This window comes from Manacus candei, unplaced genomic scaffold (genome assembly GCF_025592945.1).
Source record: "Manacus candei isolate 608988 ecotype Guabito, Panama unplaced genomic scaffold, ASM2559294v1 h1tg000023l, whole genome shotgun sequence".
NCBI classification, from domain to species: Eukaryota; Metazoa; Chordata; class Aves; order Passeriformes; family Pipridae; genus Manacus; species Manacus candei.
The window spans coordinates 22,812,666-22,829,321 of NW_026138071.1; the positions used below are offsets into that span (position 1 = coordinate 22,812,666).

General features: G+C 38.8%; 1 protein-coding gene across 1 annotated transcript in view; it reads left to right on the plus strand.

The window, feature by feature from the left end:
• Nucleotides 1-201: 201 nt before the first annotated feature.
• Nucleotides 202-16,656, plus strand: part of STAT4 (signal transducer and activator of transcription 4) — a 40,019-nt gene continuing 23,564 nt past the window's right edge. Inside the window, exons 1-4 of the mRNA XM_051787775.1 lie at nucleotides 202-333; nucleotides 1,834-1,978; nucleotides 15,321-15,419; nucleotides 16,188-16,280. Coding sequence (XP_051643735.1) covers nucleotides 206-333; nucleotides 1,834-1,978; nucleotides 15,321-15,419; nucleotides 16,188-16,280 — 465 coding nt within the window. The 5' untranslated portion in view covers nucleotides 202-205. The remainder of the gene's footprint in view (nucleotides 334-1,833; nucleotides 1,979-15,320; nucleotides 15,420-16,187; nucleotides 16,281-16,656) is intronic.

Below are 16,656 nucleotides of genomic sequence, written 5' to 3' on the forward strand. Positions count from 1 at the left end.
TTTTAATGGTCTTACCCACTTTTCTCCCTCTTCCCCTTAACGGACTAAATTTACTCAAGTACCACCACCTGTTTTGAAAGACAGGATAGACAGAAATATTGAAGTACATAAAAACTTCAATGAAAATAAGTGATTTATGCACTTTGGATCAGCAATTCATGTTCACTTTTCAATGGCAAACATGTTTCACCTTTTCTTTTGCAGTATGTCCCAATGGAGTCAAGTTCAACAACTGGAAATAAAATTTTTGGAGCAGGTGGACCAGTTCTATGATGATAACTTCCCCATGGAAATCCGGCACCTGCTAGCACAGTGGATAGAAAGCCAAGACTGGTAGGATTACATTTATTCTCTTTCATATTATTTCAGTTACGAACAATTCTTTTGTTTTCTGGCAGGTTTTACGGTGCTCATTTATGAACTGTACAGACATCTGCACTCCAAGAATAGTATTCCACTAGTTATGGATTTAGCTGTTTAAACTTAAGGAATATCTGGAGGCAAGGTTTCGCATTTGAACTTACTCCTAAACAAAATCCAATAAAAAGGGTCTAGCTGTAATGACATTACAGGTTTTTCATAAAAAAAATAATGAAAGTTACTTTCAACGGAAGTGTTATACAATTACCTGTTGCAGCATAAAATTATTCATTTGTCCAAAACCGCACTTAAAGCTGGATAATTCTGGGGAACAAGCCAGCTGTTTCCAGGAACTCTTCTCTAGAAAGTGAATTTATGCACAAATTTGGATTGATTTTACTTGATAGTTATTGTAAGAAAATTCCAAACTAAATGCCAAAAAACCATTATATTAGCTATATCTCAATTTTTCAAGCTAAACCCACAGGACTATTGCACAAAAACCAACCAAACAAACAAAAATTTGCACAGGAATATAATCTTTCCTGTTTATTGTACACTATTTATGGGGCTGTAGGAATGCAGGAAGCAATAAAACCTCCTTTTTGCTATACTTAGACTTAGCAGGCATATCTCAAACAGGCATCTGCCATCTGTTGGGCAAGGAAAGAGACTATCCCAAGGACAAGGATGCCTTGCTGTCCAAACTCTACCTCCCTCTCTCTTTTGCTCCCTAACGTTATTACCCTTCACGTCCAAGCTGTACCACGAAGAGCAGAACCAGTAAAGCCTGGTTTTACCTGTGTTTGTGTCCTTTGTCCCCTACATACCCTTCATCAGTAGCTTCAGAGTCTTCCTGTATCCCCAAATAGTTTGGCCAGGCGAAGGCTCATCTGGTGCCTGGTGTGAAGAGATATATCTGCTGACTGGCCATCTGGCTGTTGCCTCCTGGAGCAAGTTATTACTGCCGTTTCCCTCAGTGGAGGCATTAATTTGGATTCCTCTCCTCTACCAACCTGCCAGGTTTCCATGAAATTTGTAAGAACATACTATCTTTTGGACTTCAAGCCTGTTGTCAGCTTTGTCTGAAACTAGACAGCAAATTCAGTAATTATATCTCTGTGACTGAGTGAGAGGGACAGTTTGCATAAGCCCCATTTCCTCTGACAAGTGAGGTAGAAGTATTTAAATATTCACTGAAGCAGAGACTAGAAAACCCTGGTTGTCTCCTCTGGCTGACTTCTCACCCTGTTTTTATAGGTGCATATCTATGTGAGTATAAACCACCTCAAAATCTTAAAAATCAATTATTGGCAAACCTCTAACAATATTCAGGTCACTATATATTTAAAGCCTTTTTTTGCTACCTAGATTTCTGAACAGATTATAATTTTCTGTACTGATAGACTGACACATTACCCGACATTTAAACATGTGTGGTTCTCATTCACTGATTTTTTTTTTTTTTTTTAGGGAGACTGCAGCCAACAATGAAGCAATGGCAATGATCCTTTTACAGAATTTGATAATACAAGTGGATGAACAGCTGGACCGGGTTTCACAGGAGAAGAATCTGCTCTTGATACACAATCTGAAAAGAATCAGGAAGCTGCTGCAGGTGGGTCATTACTTCAGATGACAGATTGCATTGTACACTGTAACTGGTCTCTAGAGGCTGTGCCCAGCCTCTGCTGAATGTACTTTGTTCCTGTGCACAGCTCAGAGCTGTCCTGATTGCTATAGACTCCAAGCAGCTATGGGAAGGCCAAGCTTTCAACAAGATAATTCAAAATAATAATTCCACTCTTGCTTTGTTTGTAGAACAATAATTCGTATTTTAATGCATGCAGCTTGGATACAAGTGCTGTGACTTCTTAGCTCTGTGTGTATCTGTGTTTCACTGAGCTCTTACAAATAAAACTGTATAGTGCTTATGGATGCTCATGTTTATTACAAATGTAACACCTTTCAGCCACATACAGATATTTAACTATGAAATAAAAATACATATTTGGGGCTTAAGGCAGCACCTGAAAAAGGAATCCCTGTAAATCATTAGCATGTTTGCTGTTTTATGTTTAGCTGGGATTATTGTTGTGAATGGCTTAAAGGATTTTCTGTTATACTTCTGCAAAATGATATTTATTTTGATTAGCTGAATGTTTCTCTAATAATTGTTTATCTAAGGCAAGGATTCTCAGAGTTCCACTTCATTAGTCACCTACTTTCTGACATCTATCTGTCTTCTGCATATCCTTTATGTGCATATGCAACTGTGTTTAATGAAAGTTTGGGGTTTTTTCTCCTCTTTGATGGTGTTTTCCATCAGTACTTAAATGATAATTTCACTGCTTGCAAAACATTTTTTTATGAGATATATATATATATATACATATACACACACACTGGTCTGGAAAATCTTACCCTGACTTTGCCAATTATTTTTTTCTCTTTCTGGCTGTGTCTTTCTGCTCTTTATCCCTAATTGTGGCCTCTTAAAAACATGACAATATTTCCATCACTACCACTTTTTCATCCTGTGTTGTGCAAGTGGCCTCCTGTAACTTAAAAATAAAGTCACTTTCTGTTTCTTTTCTGGTTTGTGTAGCAGCACTTTTCATAATTTCAGTACTATTCAAACACCAAATTTACTGAACTGCTTTTGGTTTTAACTGCAGAAAGCTTAATCCTGTAATTTCTCTCATGGTCTTGGCACATTTTACCACAGTAGGGCTGAGACAGAGCTGTCTCACCTTTGTAAAGGGTTATTCCACAGTGGTGTGGAATGTGTGGAAAGAGCAGGGCAATGGTGTATTCCATTTGTACATTGGTGTATTCCTGGCTTAAAAGATAGTGCATTTATGATTATACCATCACAATGTGCACATGCACATTGAACCAGTATATACGTACAGACAAGCTCTACAAAACTAAAGTCTCTCATTGTTCCTTCTACTCTTTGCGCCATGTATTTTTTTCTAAATTTTTTACCAAAACTTGAAGCATCAGTGCTGCATACTCTGGGAAGTTGGGCGCACCAAGACAAGCAATCAGGCCTTGGGTGCACACATGTGAGTTCACATAATAACCAGTGTAAACATGGCCAGAGTGAAAAATGCTTCCTTGAAATCCTGACATGTTTGGAAATTATGAAGTGCTTCACAGAGAGCACAAAGCAAAGGAGGCTTACTCCAGACAGATAAAAGAAGGAGAGTTTTAAGTCATTTGTGATTAAATGGTTTCTCAGGTGGCAAAGGTCTGAGTCACAATTCCAGAACAAGCCAAAATGCTCGGGCACCCCCATTACAGCTGAACCAGCTGGGTTACAGTCACCACGTACTAGTTACAGGAGCACCAGCACTGGTCTTTTCCTTCTCTAGAAAGAACAACAGTCAAGTCCATATAGAGTAGCCTGACCCATCATTTCATTCCATTGCTGGCTCTGAAAAGTAGTGCCCCACAAGGTGCAACATGCACCAGCTTGTTTTCCTCCATCACCCTGTAGCACTGCCAGGCCCTGCCTTAGCAAGCTTTCTCAAGCAGGCAGGTCCCTTTGCTCCCTTGGCTTGCAAAGGTCTGTAGATTTGCATTACAAACTCCTTGAGAGGCCATGTGTGATGCTGGAATTATACTGCTTATTAAAAAAGGATCTGAGTCTTGAGCTTTGTAGTAGAATGTTTCCAGCTAAGCAAAAAAACCCAACCGCTCTCCCCATCACTAATAATGCTGGCCTATCTCCAATACATCAAGACAGCAGATAACCTGTATTTAGATAAAAAGCTACTCATTTCAAATTACACATGTGAACCACCAGATACAGATATTGGAGTTTTTCCTGACCTTTAACACTGTCACCCACAGTCTATATTCTGATTTCCAGAATAATTTATGTAGGCTGGAGTAGGTCCAGGCTCTTGCAATATTTGAGAGTTATTATTATTATTATTTCTGAATAAGACAAATAACTTAAACTCTCTTAAGAAATCTATGACACCAGCTATTAGGATGTTTGTGTAACATACTATGTTACAACTTTTAATCTTTAGAACACAAAAGATAAATGCATTTTCAGCCAAAGTATGGGCTGCATGTTCTGTAGAGCTGCACAGGCAGTCTCCTGGCTTCAGCTGTTAAAAATATATCTTCATTGGTTAGGTAAGTACATCAGGAAAGAAATGCTATAGTAGTTGAAATCAGCTGATAGCCTATCTTTGTTATTAACTGTCAAGAATTGTGAATGGACTGTGAACTGCACATGACACATAGCATGGACAGTATCTGCCGTAACACTCTTAAATTTGAGTATGCAAATTATGTACTTATGGGTCTAGTTTTTTTTATGCATCACTGGTTGCATTTTATTGCTGAATATATGCAAAGTTTGGAGATGGGCATTTGGCTTCCCACCCACAGCCGGAAGCCCTTGCAGATCCCTAACTCTTGTGATTTGAGCTAGTTTGTGACAGTTTCATGAGACAACACCAGAAGAATGTGACTGATGTGCATAGTGGAGTGCCATGGCTCCTTTTGTCCCAACGTGCCACCCACAGAAAGGGAGGCTGGAAGGGTACGCCATAAAACTAATGAGATTTTTCACTGACTGATGAAAGAAAGAGTGGGTTCCTAAATAGGAGAGGAAGCTGCTTTTGTAAACATCTTTTCCTTTCTGGTGACTCTGCGAACAGTGTTGGTTTGACTTTCTCTGAAGGTTTGTTACCATGAGCCCACCTTTATCTCTGCTTTGCTCTCTAGTGCAGGCGCTTCTTTGAAATTTCACAGTTCACACTCCTCTTCCTTCCCCTCTCTACCACACACACAGAAATACAGGCACATGCACAGCGTGCACACACACAGAGCTGTTCAACCTCAATACACGATCTGAGTACAATCTTTGTTGATTATTTTGAGCCAAACTGTGTTACCATATTGAGTAATACTCGACAAATGAGAAAATGCTGGAAATCATCCCTTATCACTACGTTACACAGCATTATATGTTGAGCTGTACTAAAGGTTCCTAAATACTATGGCAATAGTAATAATAAAAAAAGATTAAATTAGAGAACGCACAAAAGCTATTCAGAAGGAATCTGCAGTTCTTGGTAAAACACAAAATGAGGGACTAAAATTTAATCAGAAATACAACTGTGGTGTTAGTGAAGAGCAACCTTAGAAGAGAAAGCAATGCACGCTTTATAAATGGCTTGTGCAGCTGTTTGCCAGACAGACAAGGACTCCTTAGGATCAAGATTCCTGGTGCTGTTACTGAATCTAGAGATAATTACGTCTAGGAGCTTCCAGCACCATAGCCAAGCACACCTCACCTGAAAGATCTCCCTGGGATTCTTTTTTGTTATAAAATTGAGAAAATGTTCTATTTTGACCTTGACCTGAAACATCTTGACATGAATATGTCAGTTGTTCCATGAAAATAAGTAGTGAAAGAAGAGAGAATTTGCCTGCCTCATAACTGTAATACAGTTTTGGGCAATCTTGGGTGTTTTGAAGGTCAAAGAGTAGAACTCTTAGCACAAAGATGGGTCTGCCTGGCACCTTTGCTTTTATCCCACAGGGACCATCCCTATTCTCTCACCATTAGACAAATAACTATGGAACGTGGCATTTTTTGCTCAGACTACTTACACCTTCAAAATTATCTGGAGGCAAAAAGAAGCACTGACCAGGAAACATGCAATTTGTAAAAGTTGTAAGCACTTGAAAATAGTGCTGAGAAACATAGTTAAGCAGCTGTGGTTACTGCTAGCTCTCTGAAATTTGCTTCTCTATTTCCTGCTTTCATTGAAATATCACTTTTGACACTAATCTGGTATAAATGCACATATTGTATTAAAATCATGGTCAGCATTTTAGGTTAAAATCCTTCATATGTACTTCTTACATTATTATTACTTCTCTCATCAGTAAATTGGATTAATTTTTGTAGCAGAGCAGCCTTTGGTTGCTGTGCTTTTCAGTGGGATACAGAACAGCCCAGTCACTTTCTAATGTTAAATTCTTTGTCCATCTTTCTGCAGAGCCCCTGCTCCCCCCAGCAGTGGTTCTGGAAAGGGAAGAGGCAGAAAATGTTCAGAGGCAGTGGAGGAAAGAGTGGGGAAACTATGCCTGTGGTTCTTTCTCCTTCTTAAAACCTAGATTGAGAAAAACAAAGCAGATTAGTCACAAGGAGATGGTTTGTGCTGTTGCCATGACAACAAATAGTAAAGGGCAGATGTTAAGCTCAGGAGAGCTGCCTAGCACTTCAAGGAACCAAATTGCAGGTGCAACAGTCTGCACAACCTTGGCCCTTGAACAATTACATCCTAGTTTTCAGAAAGAATGTTTTCACATGACAGTGAACCTGTCCCTGATGTAAGCTCCTGTACAATACTCAAGTAGATTTAGTACACAAAGACGACGGGTGGAATGCAGAGACACTCATCTAAGACAGGCACTGTCCACATTCCTGCCTCATATGCCAAAATCCTCAGTCAGGGAAAAGCAGCCAGGCTGCAGTGCACCAGGGGAGCCAAGGAATAGGAGGTTCAGAGTAGCTTGGGAATCAGAGGTGGCCACTACACACCAGTGTCCCACTGTTCCATTTAGGAATGATGCTGGTGGACAATTGCCTGTAAGTCTCTAATAATGTTCAGTGATGTTCATCTCAGGGATGTCCTTCCCCCAAACACTCTAAGCTGGAAATCTGGAGCACTCATCAGGTACCTGCTAGACGAGAAGCAGCTCCATGGAATGCAGCCTGGCCCAAGGGTGGGTTCAGGTGAGCTCTCAGGAGCTGAAGAGCCACTGTCTGTGCTGTGCACTGCAGTGGGTGCAGGATGACATCAGGACAAAAGCAGGAATTCCCAGAATCATCCTACTCATAACTGAAGCCCTCATTTATGCTCTAGACTGAAGATAACTTCTGAAAGCAATCCTTTCTCATTAATGGCAACATGCATCTGTGTCACATCACTGTTTATGGTATTCAGGGGGAAATCTGATTACATAAATCTTCCTTTATAAAAGTGAAATAACAGATTTCAGGAATAATAAGGGCTGCTCTGCTCATTTACCATTGAAGCCGAAGTTAATGAGTATATTGTGTGCTCTGGGGAATAATTTGATGTAAATTATGTATATTCATGAAATTCATTTAATACTCACAGGAGATTCTCCAGTATTGGTGAACTTTACCCAATCACCAGCCCTGCTAGATTCTAAGATGAGGGGAGGAAGGGCAATGGGATTCTGCCTGAATGAGCAGGTCTCTGTGAACACACACCACTAACACCTTGGGGTCTGCTTATAAAGGGAGAGGTCAGGCAGAATCACCAGATATGATGATTCACACCAACCAGTTATATAAAAACAAACTTTTGGAACTTATACTAAGTAGCTGGGAAATAATACTTTAGTTACATATACTTTCTCCTGCAGAGGTCTGTTTTGGTTTTTTTTTTTATGGAAAGGTCTGGAACAGCATCTGAAAGTATCTTCTGTCATCTTAAACAACATATATTAACATTATGGCACTTCTCTCCATAAAAAATTTACCCTGTTTCTACACAGTACAAATAGCATCTTACTTCACATGATGGTACTTAAAACAGTAACACAGTAGTGCATTCCTAATTCATGTTCTTGGTTATACTGCCCAGTTTGTTTCTATTTATAGTGGAAACTGAATATCATTGTGCTTCTCCAGACAGAACTAAAATGAATATATAAAGGTTTTTTAATTCAAATGACTGTTTACATAAGCCTCTATGTCAGAAAGGTACATATATGAGGAATCCTAAGATTATTTATTTTGGTACCTCAAAGAAAGTGGACAAAATAGCATTAGATCTGAAACAGGACGTTCCAGTTGGTACTCCACAAACAATTCTAATAAGCCCTGTGCTGAGAAACAGTTGCAAAGAGTGGAAAGAGCCACTGATGTTTAAGTTGCAGTTTCCTGTTATAGCCTACAAAAGGGTAAGAATGGAACAAAATAGAGAAAGTTCCTAATAAACCACAAAACATCCATTTCAAAATGTTATTTACACGTATTTAGCTCTCATGCAGCCTGCCAGATCAACAACTCAACACCTCAAAGTGGGACATGTGTTTCAAACCAGTGTGTCCTGCTGCCTAACACAATTCAGATTGTGTTAGACTGCCCCCAGTGAGTTTTCCAGTTCAAACATTAAAGCTGTTAACAAAAAATTTTGGCATTCAGATGGGAAACCCTGCGTAGAAGTCTGTGTGCTAAAGCAGCTAGCTGTCTGCTCTTAGCAGTCTCAGCTAACAAAGATTATAAAAACGATTGATACAACACCGAAAGAGGTTACCCATTAGAAGTAAAATATTTTGGGGTTTCTAGTTATTATTTAAAGAACACAATTCTAACAGCTTATAAATGTTTCATTTTGGTTTTGCAGGACGAATAAGAGTTAATTTACAGACAGAGGTAAAAAAACAAAGAAACAAACTAAATAACCTTTTGTGGGCTTTGTTCATTCTGAAGTATTAAGACCTCAGTTGTAGTTGAACATCTGCCTGAGAGATTAGTTAATAATACTCAGGTCTTTGAGTCCAGAGGAGGAGGGGGAGATGGGGATCGGTCCTCTCTGTCCTCTGCTGTTTTGCCCGTTTTCATAGGGAACACTTGTGTTTTTATTTATTTTCAAATAAATCTCATTTAAAAATAAGAAGTTATGTATTCTCAAATAAATCTCATTTAAATAAGAAGCATCACTACATTATTTATCCCTCCCTGGCTGTACAGCTCTACTGTCAGATGATGAGTCCTAGAGATATGTATTTTCTGTAGCTGTATCTCACCCTACCTGCTCAGAAATCTGCTGTTTCTATAGACTGTTCCTTGACTGATTTTAGTGGCTGCTGGGTGGGACTCCACAGTGGAATTTGAGAGGGAGACAAAAAGACCTCTGCCTTCACAGCTCATTCACTGTGCTTTTACAAACAGCTTTGCCTATTGCAACTTGGGTGCACATGCCCTAAAAACATTATGATCTTTCGGAAGTTATGCATCATACACTATGAGAAAAGCAGAACTACAAGACTACAGACCTATGTATTAGGACTTCCCACACATCATAGGAGTTTTCTAAAACAATGAGTTTGCCTTTAAGCTCTCTCATGTATTTTGAGACGGGGAAGGGGAAATCTAAAAATAAAAGTATAACAAGAGCAGTCTAAATAGATAGTGTCACAGGTACTTCCTCTTAAAGACCTAGATAAAACAGAGCCATCTTTCTTGTAGAAAATGATTTTTTAGTATGAATACTGCCTGTTTAAATACAGGCTTTCAAGAAACTCCCAAGCAATTCATCTTTATCGGGGTAACATAAGGACTGACTCTTTCTTTGTATTCCACTACTGTCTTCATCAGACTTTCTGCCTGGATGCATTAACAAAGGTAGAAAACAAATCAAGGCAACATGTTGTTTGTTATATTTGAAGGTGAAAACGGGAAATAAGTGTGTACGGTTATGCCTTCCCACCCACACATTTCTTTGAGATACACAACAAAACCAAATCTTTCTTTTTTTTTTCTCCCTGGTTTTTGATTTTATGAAAGATGAGATATTTGCTTATCTGGAAAGATGCTGAATATCAGAATTTGTAAAATAAGCATATAACAAGTGAATAATAGGGAAGGAAATGTATTTTTGCTTGACTTTGTAATCCTGTTTCCCGTCTCTCCATGTGCCACCTCCCTTCCATCAGCTTCTCTAAATATTCATTCAATATGAACAAATACATCAGTGGCCATACTAGCCAACAGTTCCAGGCCTCCAAGTAAAGCTCCTATTGTATACAATTAAAAGCTCAAGAAGAGTTTTTCTAGCAGAACTCAGAAAAAAATACAGATGATGTTTTTGATAGTTGGAAAAAAAAAAGAGAGAGAGATAAGAAGGGAAAACCCAACCAAATTCTGAAGTGCTTTTTCAGAATTGGAAAGCACTAAAACCTACTCAAGTCCTTTTTTAATGTCACCTTGAAAACAAGGAGATAACCAGGTAAACCCCTGACTGACTTTCTGAAGGTTGCACAGCACATCCTTCTACAAGTAGAGACCAACAGTCACTAATACCTAATCCTCTACTTTAACCACTGAAAACAGAGTCAGTTGTGCAAGTAGCGCACATCCAGTATTATGGATAGGTGTGCACAGGACATAGAGACCTTTGACACATGAAAAGCAAGATACCACTATTAGTTTGATTGGGAGAGATCCACTATGTGATGGAACTGCCCACAGGAAAATCAGCTAAAATTTGAAAAATTAAAAAAAGTGGAAGAAGAGTAAGAGAATGAATCTCTAGTCTAGATTTCTTTCATTTGTCTCAGAGAAAGAAGCAAATTTCAGATGCTAAAACTGAGAGTTGTTTGGTGTTCTTTTTAAAAGCACATATATTTTAAAGTGTCATAATATTTATTTTAAAGTTTCTTCATGATCTTGCAACTTACAGAATCAAATCTTGCATTTCCCCAGCCACTGTTTCATGCATCTTAACATACCCCGAATAGTTCAAGCTGTTTTAAAATTTGGCTAAAGGTTTTAAATTCTGCATGCTGTAATGTATAAATTGTTTTTGCAAAAATGCCTCTTTGTTTTTCCCCATGATCTAGTAAGATATTATCACAACAGATGTCTCTGGAGCAGAAAGAGCACATGCCGGGTGGTAATAGGAAGGTTTTCTCCAAGGAAATGTCATCAGCATTCACAGAAAATTTTCACCTGTTCAGAATGAAAGTTTAATTTCCCTTGTTTGTTTAAATTTAGCATCATGCTGGTAGTTATTGAGAAGAAGCCAGTTCAAAAAAGATGATTTGGTTTTTGTTGTAACTCACGATATGAAAGACCTCATTGGAACAGAATAGAGGAGAAAGAAATCTTCTAAGAACAACAGAATTAGCAGTTATTTCTATTTGAAACTTCAGATGAAAAGCGAATCCTCAGGTTCTCTTTGTTGGTATTTATCAAAAGACAATTTTCTCCACAAATATTTATACTTAATAATACAATTTTGCGTAACTACAGAATCCACACTCTTCCTCTTCTGGCTGCTAATGTTCTTGTTACACTAAGTTAGGATTCCACCATCTCAAGTCTTTTTTGGGTAAAATTTCTTAATTTTCAACTTATACTACTCTTCTGACGATAAGAGAGAGTTTTCTATTAGTCATTTAGGAACTAAGGTCATCTTGAGCAAATGCTGCCCTCGAACAATGACAAAACAGAAGTGCAGAACAGCAAGAGATGGTAGTAGAGAGATAATAAGGGAATACCAAGTGGCATATTCTGAATAATTACTGCTGAGAATTAAAAAACACAGGGAGAAAAATTTTAGTGTTATTATTTTTAGAGAGTCAAACAAATTGGTTATTGTGACTTTTAGTAGCTATTGTTATTTAATAACTTACTATTGCTTTGTTGGTATTTAATAAGTTACCATTGTTTAACATTACAATTTATTTATTATTTATCACTGTTGAGTTGCCATCCATCTGCCATCTTACTGCAAAAGGGGATTTTGATACAGCCTGTATTTTACAAATATAGCTGTTTTAGGGAGCTTGGGACCAACAGAAGGGGATGCCCACTCAGGCTGTGCACACAGCTCAGCTCCATGTCAGCTCTCCAGAGTTCAGAGCGTCTCTCCATCAGAAAGGCAAGGCCTGTTCCCAGCCTTTGGTCACAAGCGTTTCCACTGCAGATCTACCATTATTCCAGCTTTGTCTGAGGAGCTGCTGCTCCAGAAGGACAGGTGGCAGCTCTCTGTTGACCTTCTTGGTGTCTACTCAAAGTGAATCAAGTTGAAGAAGCGCCAGACAGGCAGAAGTACAGGCACGGCTTATTATTAGAGCTTTATGAGTTAGTGAAGAAAGACATTTTTTAAAAGTGAATTTCCCTTTACCTCTTGATTCAGATGGTTTTCTCTTAATGAAACAAAGAAAAAGATAGAGAGGAAGAGTTTTTGAAAGTTTTGCATATGAATACTGTCTAGAAATGCTTAGGAAAGTCCCTAATAACCGGCATTGTTAGCGGGGGATTTTAACACATCCCACTGTCAAAATATTTTTTTTTAAGTGCCTCTTCTACATAAATGCATTTCTCCAGCTCCAGGAGAGGATATTTATTTATTTTTGACTTTGCTAAATAGCTTTTGTTTGACTCCTTTAAACCCTTGCTGTGCTTGTATTCTCTCAGGCAGTGGTGAGCTGGGACTACAAGCATTGTAGCTTCAGATACCGACTTGTGGCATGGTCCTCATTTACAGACCATCTACAGGGAAGGCAGAACACTATTTTACTAGTAAAAAAAATAACAGCAACAAGCATAAATTAACAGACTTAACTTAGTAATTAATATGTCCATCAGTAGGCTTCCACAGTCACAGATTTCTCCCCACAGCTTTCGTCCCAAGCCTTATTAATAACAGGATTGTTTTTTCATCTAATCAAGGTACAGGTGGATGAGACAGGCTTAGTGATAAAACTGACTGCAGCTGAAACAAGTCATGACTGTTCTCCTCTTTCCCAGCCACCCTCTCCTGACTTCACTTGTGCTAGTCTTTAACTATAAACTCATCCTTTGCTGAACAGTTGCAGTCCACTGAGGAGCAGACAACCCATTCAAGCATGGGTTGTTTCCATCCCAGTTAGCAACCTGGATTGACTCCCTAAGGAATCAGATGGGCACTGGGCTGGCACCACACAGCTGGATCACAGCCACTCTTTGCAGCAGTTAATTTGCTCTGGCTTTTGCTGTTGGACCATACCCTGACCTTACTTCCACATGACACTCCACTCAATCCTTTGCAGGAAGATCACAGCTATTTCCCATGTTTCCCTTCCCAAAGTTACATCCTGATACTACACAGATTGGGAATGTGCTTAATAAAGGCAACTATGAATATATTACAGGACCTGAATTGCTGAAGGAACTGTGCAGCAAGAACATAGTTACTACCCTTATAGCCAAGAAGCTGTCAGGGAGACAGAAGTAATGACAGCTCTTTGGCACTGTTATTTGACATGGAAATCAGGAGTGTATCCTTAATCTTAAGTTCCCCCACACTGCCCAGGAAGGAGCAGGCAGGGAGGGAGTGTTTAGTGTTTCATCTAAGGCATAGTGTGTCCTAGGGTGGTATTACTCACCACTTCTTATTTCCAGAGAAGCTCCTAAAAAGAGCCAGGTCCATATATCCTGTTCCTCAGGGTAATTGATACAGCTGATAATTGATTGCTGGAGTAAAGCACTGTCCTGAACTGCTTTTAAAGACAAAGGGGGCAAGCACTGGGACTGTTTGGGGTACACACTGGTTGAACTGTGGGTATGTACTTTATCTGTCCTGAAAAGACTTGAGAAACCCTAGAAACATTAGAAAGTTTAGTTTCCTTGCTAACAATGCCATGGAAGTCAAGGTTTCCTTAGAAGGGAACATTTTCTACCTCAATTATTTAATTTTAAGAGTCCTATATCTATCACCTTAGTCTGTATTAATCCTGAGATTAGTTCAGTTGGTTAGAGACTGATGCCAGTAATGCCAAGGTTCTGGGTTCAGTCCTTGGAGGGGCAATTCACTAAAGAGCTGGACTTGAAGATCCTTGTGGGTCCCTTCCAACTCAGAATATTCTGTGATACCTGGAACCATCGTATAATCAACACACAGTGTTTAATACCAAGCAGCTCAAACCAAGTCTCCATGATCAAAATTGCCATTTTTAATATAGTATTTCTTTACCTTGTAACTGAAGTCAAAACAAATTATGAAAAAGTATTTCAGATTACATAGATTTCATGCAAAAACACACAGGAAATGTTTAGTAAAAAGCATTAGAAATAAATGTTCACTGTCATGGTAGCTGTTGGCATACAGAAGCAGTGTGTTCACATTTCTATCAGATGCTTTCACACCCTCGTTTCTGATACTGGCATGAGCTATCAAAGGAAGATACAGCATGAATTTAAGTATGTATAAACTTACTGTGTCACATTCAGAGAAAGCTAGAATAAAAGAAGCTCTCAGTGGCAGAAGAGTGTCACGAGAATAAAGACTAATCATAAAGAGGGGAAAACAGAAGTTGTAGAATTCAGTTCTAGAAACTGCACAGGAAAATTAACTGGATTAATTCTAATGAATGGCCGAAAACTGTATGAGCACTGAATGAAGAGAATCTGAATTAATGATACTGGATGAAAGCCATGAAGGATACTGAGACAGTGATCACACAGTGGTATCTGTGATGACAGATAGTGGTGAATACATCACGATGAAAGAAGCTGTTTGAGAGTCCTCAGTCATTCCAATTTGATAAACAGCATAAACCAATATTAGTTCAAATTCTGCCCAGTCCTCCTTTACATCTTGGTGGTGTAAAAATATAGACATTTTTTGGTTCTTTGGCTTGGGACAAGATTTGCTTATTCCTTCATCTTAGGCACATTATTTTTTGAAAGAGAAAAATTGTTTATAGACATTACAATTTAAGCCTTCTACTTTATGCTGAGGAAGCCTTTCTGCTTGCATCATTACCATATTGATAGGCTTACGAACTTTTGTTGGGAGAAGTGCTACATGCTAACAGCAACATCCTACAGAAAATCGAAGATGTGATAAAATCATGCACAGAATAGGCTGACAGGAAAGCCCTTTCAAAACAGCTGTGGTAGCAGTGGAGCAATTTGATCTCCAAATGATATACATCTCAGAATTGTATCTTTATAATCTTTGTAGAACGTCGCTAAGAATATTTTATTATGTTGGCACTGACTGATGCTGCACTGGAAGGCTGAACCAGCACTATCAAAGGCCAAAACCAGTAGGGTTGTCTTTTCCACCTGCACCAGGCTTTAGCTCACAGACACTGAAGCACATTGCTTGTGATTTCCAGAGGGACAATCTGAATTCTGAATTTTTGAAAGTTGTATTTACTTGTCCTTGCAGGGCAAATATCATGGTAATCCCATGCATATAGCAGTGATCATCTCAAACTGCTTAAGAGAAGAAAGAAGAATATTGGCTGCAGCTAGCATGCCTGTACAGGTAATGAATTACATTTCATTAATCTGCTCCATGTTAATCTGCTCACATGCTTTTAAAACCAGATCCTGCCCTCTCATTCCACTGGAGTGATTTGTGTGCACTAGGGGTTGCCAAATGTTGCCCTTTAAACTCATGTTTGAACTTCATTAGTGGCTCTACTGCTGCAAACATTGCTGTAAGGGACTTCTGTGTCACAGCTAATCTTCAAAGACTTTAATCTGTGGGAAAGGTTTTAAAGAGATTATTCTTTGCAAAACAGATGTGTATATTTTAAATTATGCAATGCATTCATTCACATTAATTATGGAATGCAAAAGACATTCTATCCAATATGTTGAAAAGGCATTGATGATTTTTATGTTGTTTGAAGAAAAAAACAACAACTTTAAAACTTATTTTTGGGAAATTGTTACGTATTTAAAACCCAAAGAGAATTTTCAAGTGAAATGAGTTCTTTTTAATTACCTGTGGATTTAATACATATTCCTATAGGAGTCTTGTGACATGGGTCTTTTTCAGAAATCTAATAATCTGTGTTCCAGTTTCTTTAATTTACTAGATGTTTAATGTCTGCTCTGTACCCATACCCTTTCACCTTTTGAATTTCAAAGTTAAAGCCTCATGTCTTTCAAATCTGTGTGTTTACACCAGTCTCCTGCTGGTTGAACACTGGCTTCTGAATTCCCCCTCTATGCTAGGACTTGCAATACAGTTACTGTCGGTCATTATTGTTACTCATCCACCAGTTATCTGTTCAATGTGTTACAGGGGCCGCTGGAAAAGTCTCTACAGAACTCTGTGGTTTCAGAACGTCAAAGAAATGTAGAACACAAAGTGTCAGCCATCAAGAACAGCGCTCAGGTAGCTTTTTTTGTCTGTCTGCTGTCTCTGCAGACATGATTTTCATACAGGCATACCTGAACTATCTTTAAGGTGGGTAGCACAAAGACTTCTGCCAACAAGATGCACTAACCATCTCCCATTATTCCAAGGACATCTGCCCAGACTAACCTCCCAGGACACACCTCAGGTGTTAACAGCTCCTCTGGGCTCAGTGTGAGAGCTACACATTTTTAAGCCATCACACTCATCCCTGTGCGAGTTGCAGGCAGACCACCGAGTGCAGTAAGAACATACCTACTGTCTCTAAAAAGACATGAGGTTCATTAGATGTGTTTCTGCAACTGCACTGCCTTTAGCTGGGTCAGCAGTAGCTAACCTTCACGACCTCTGAGTC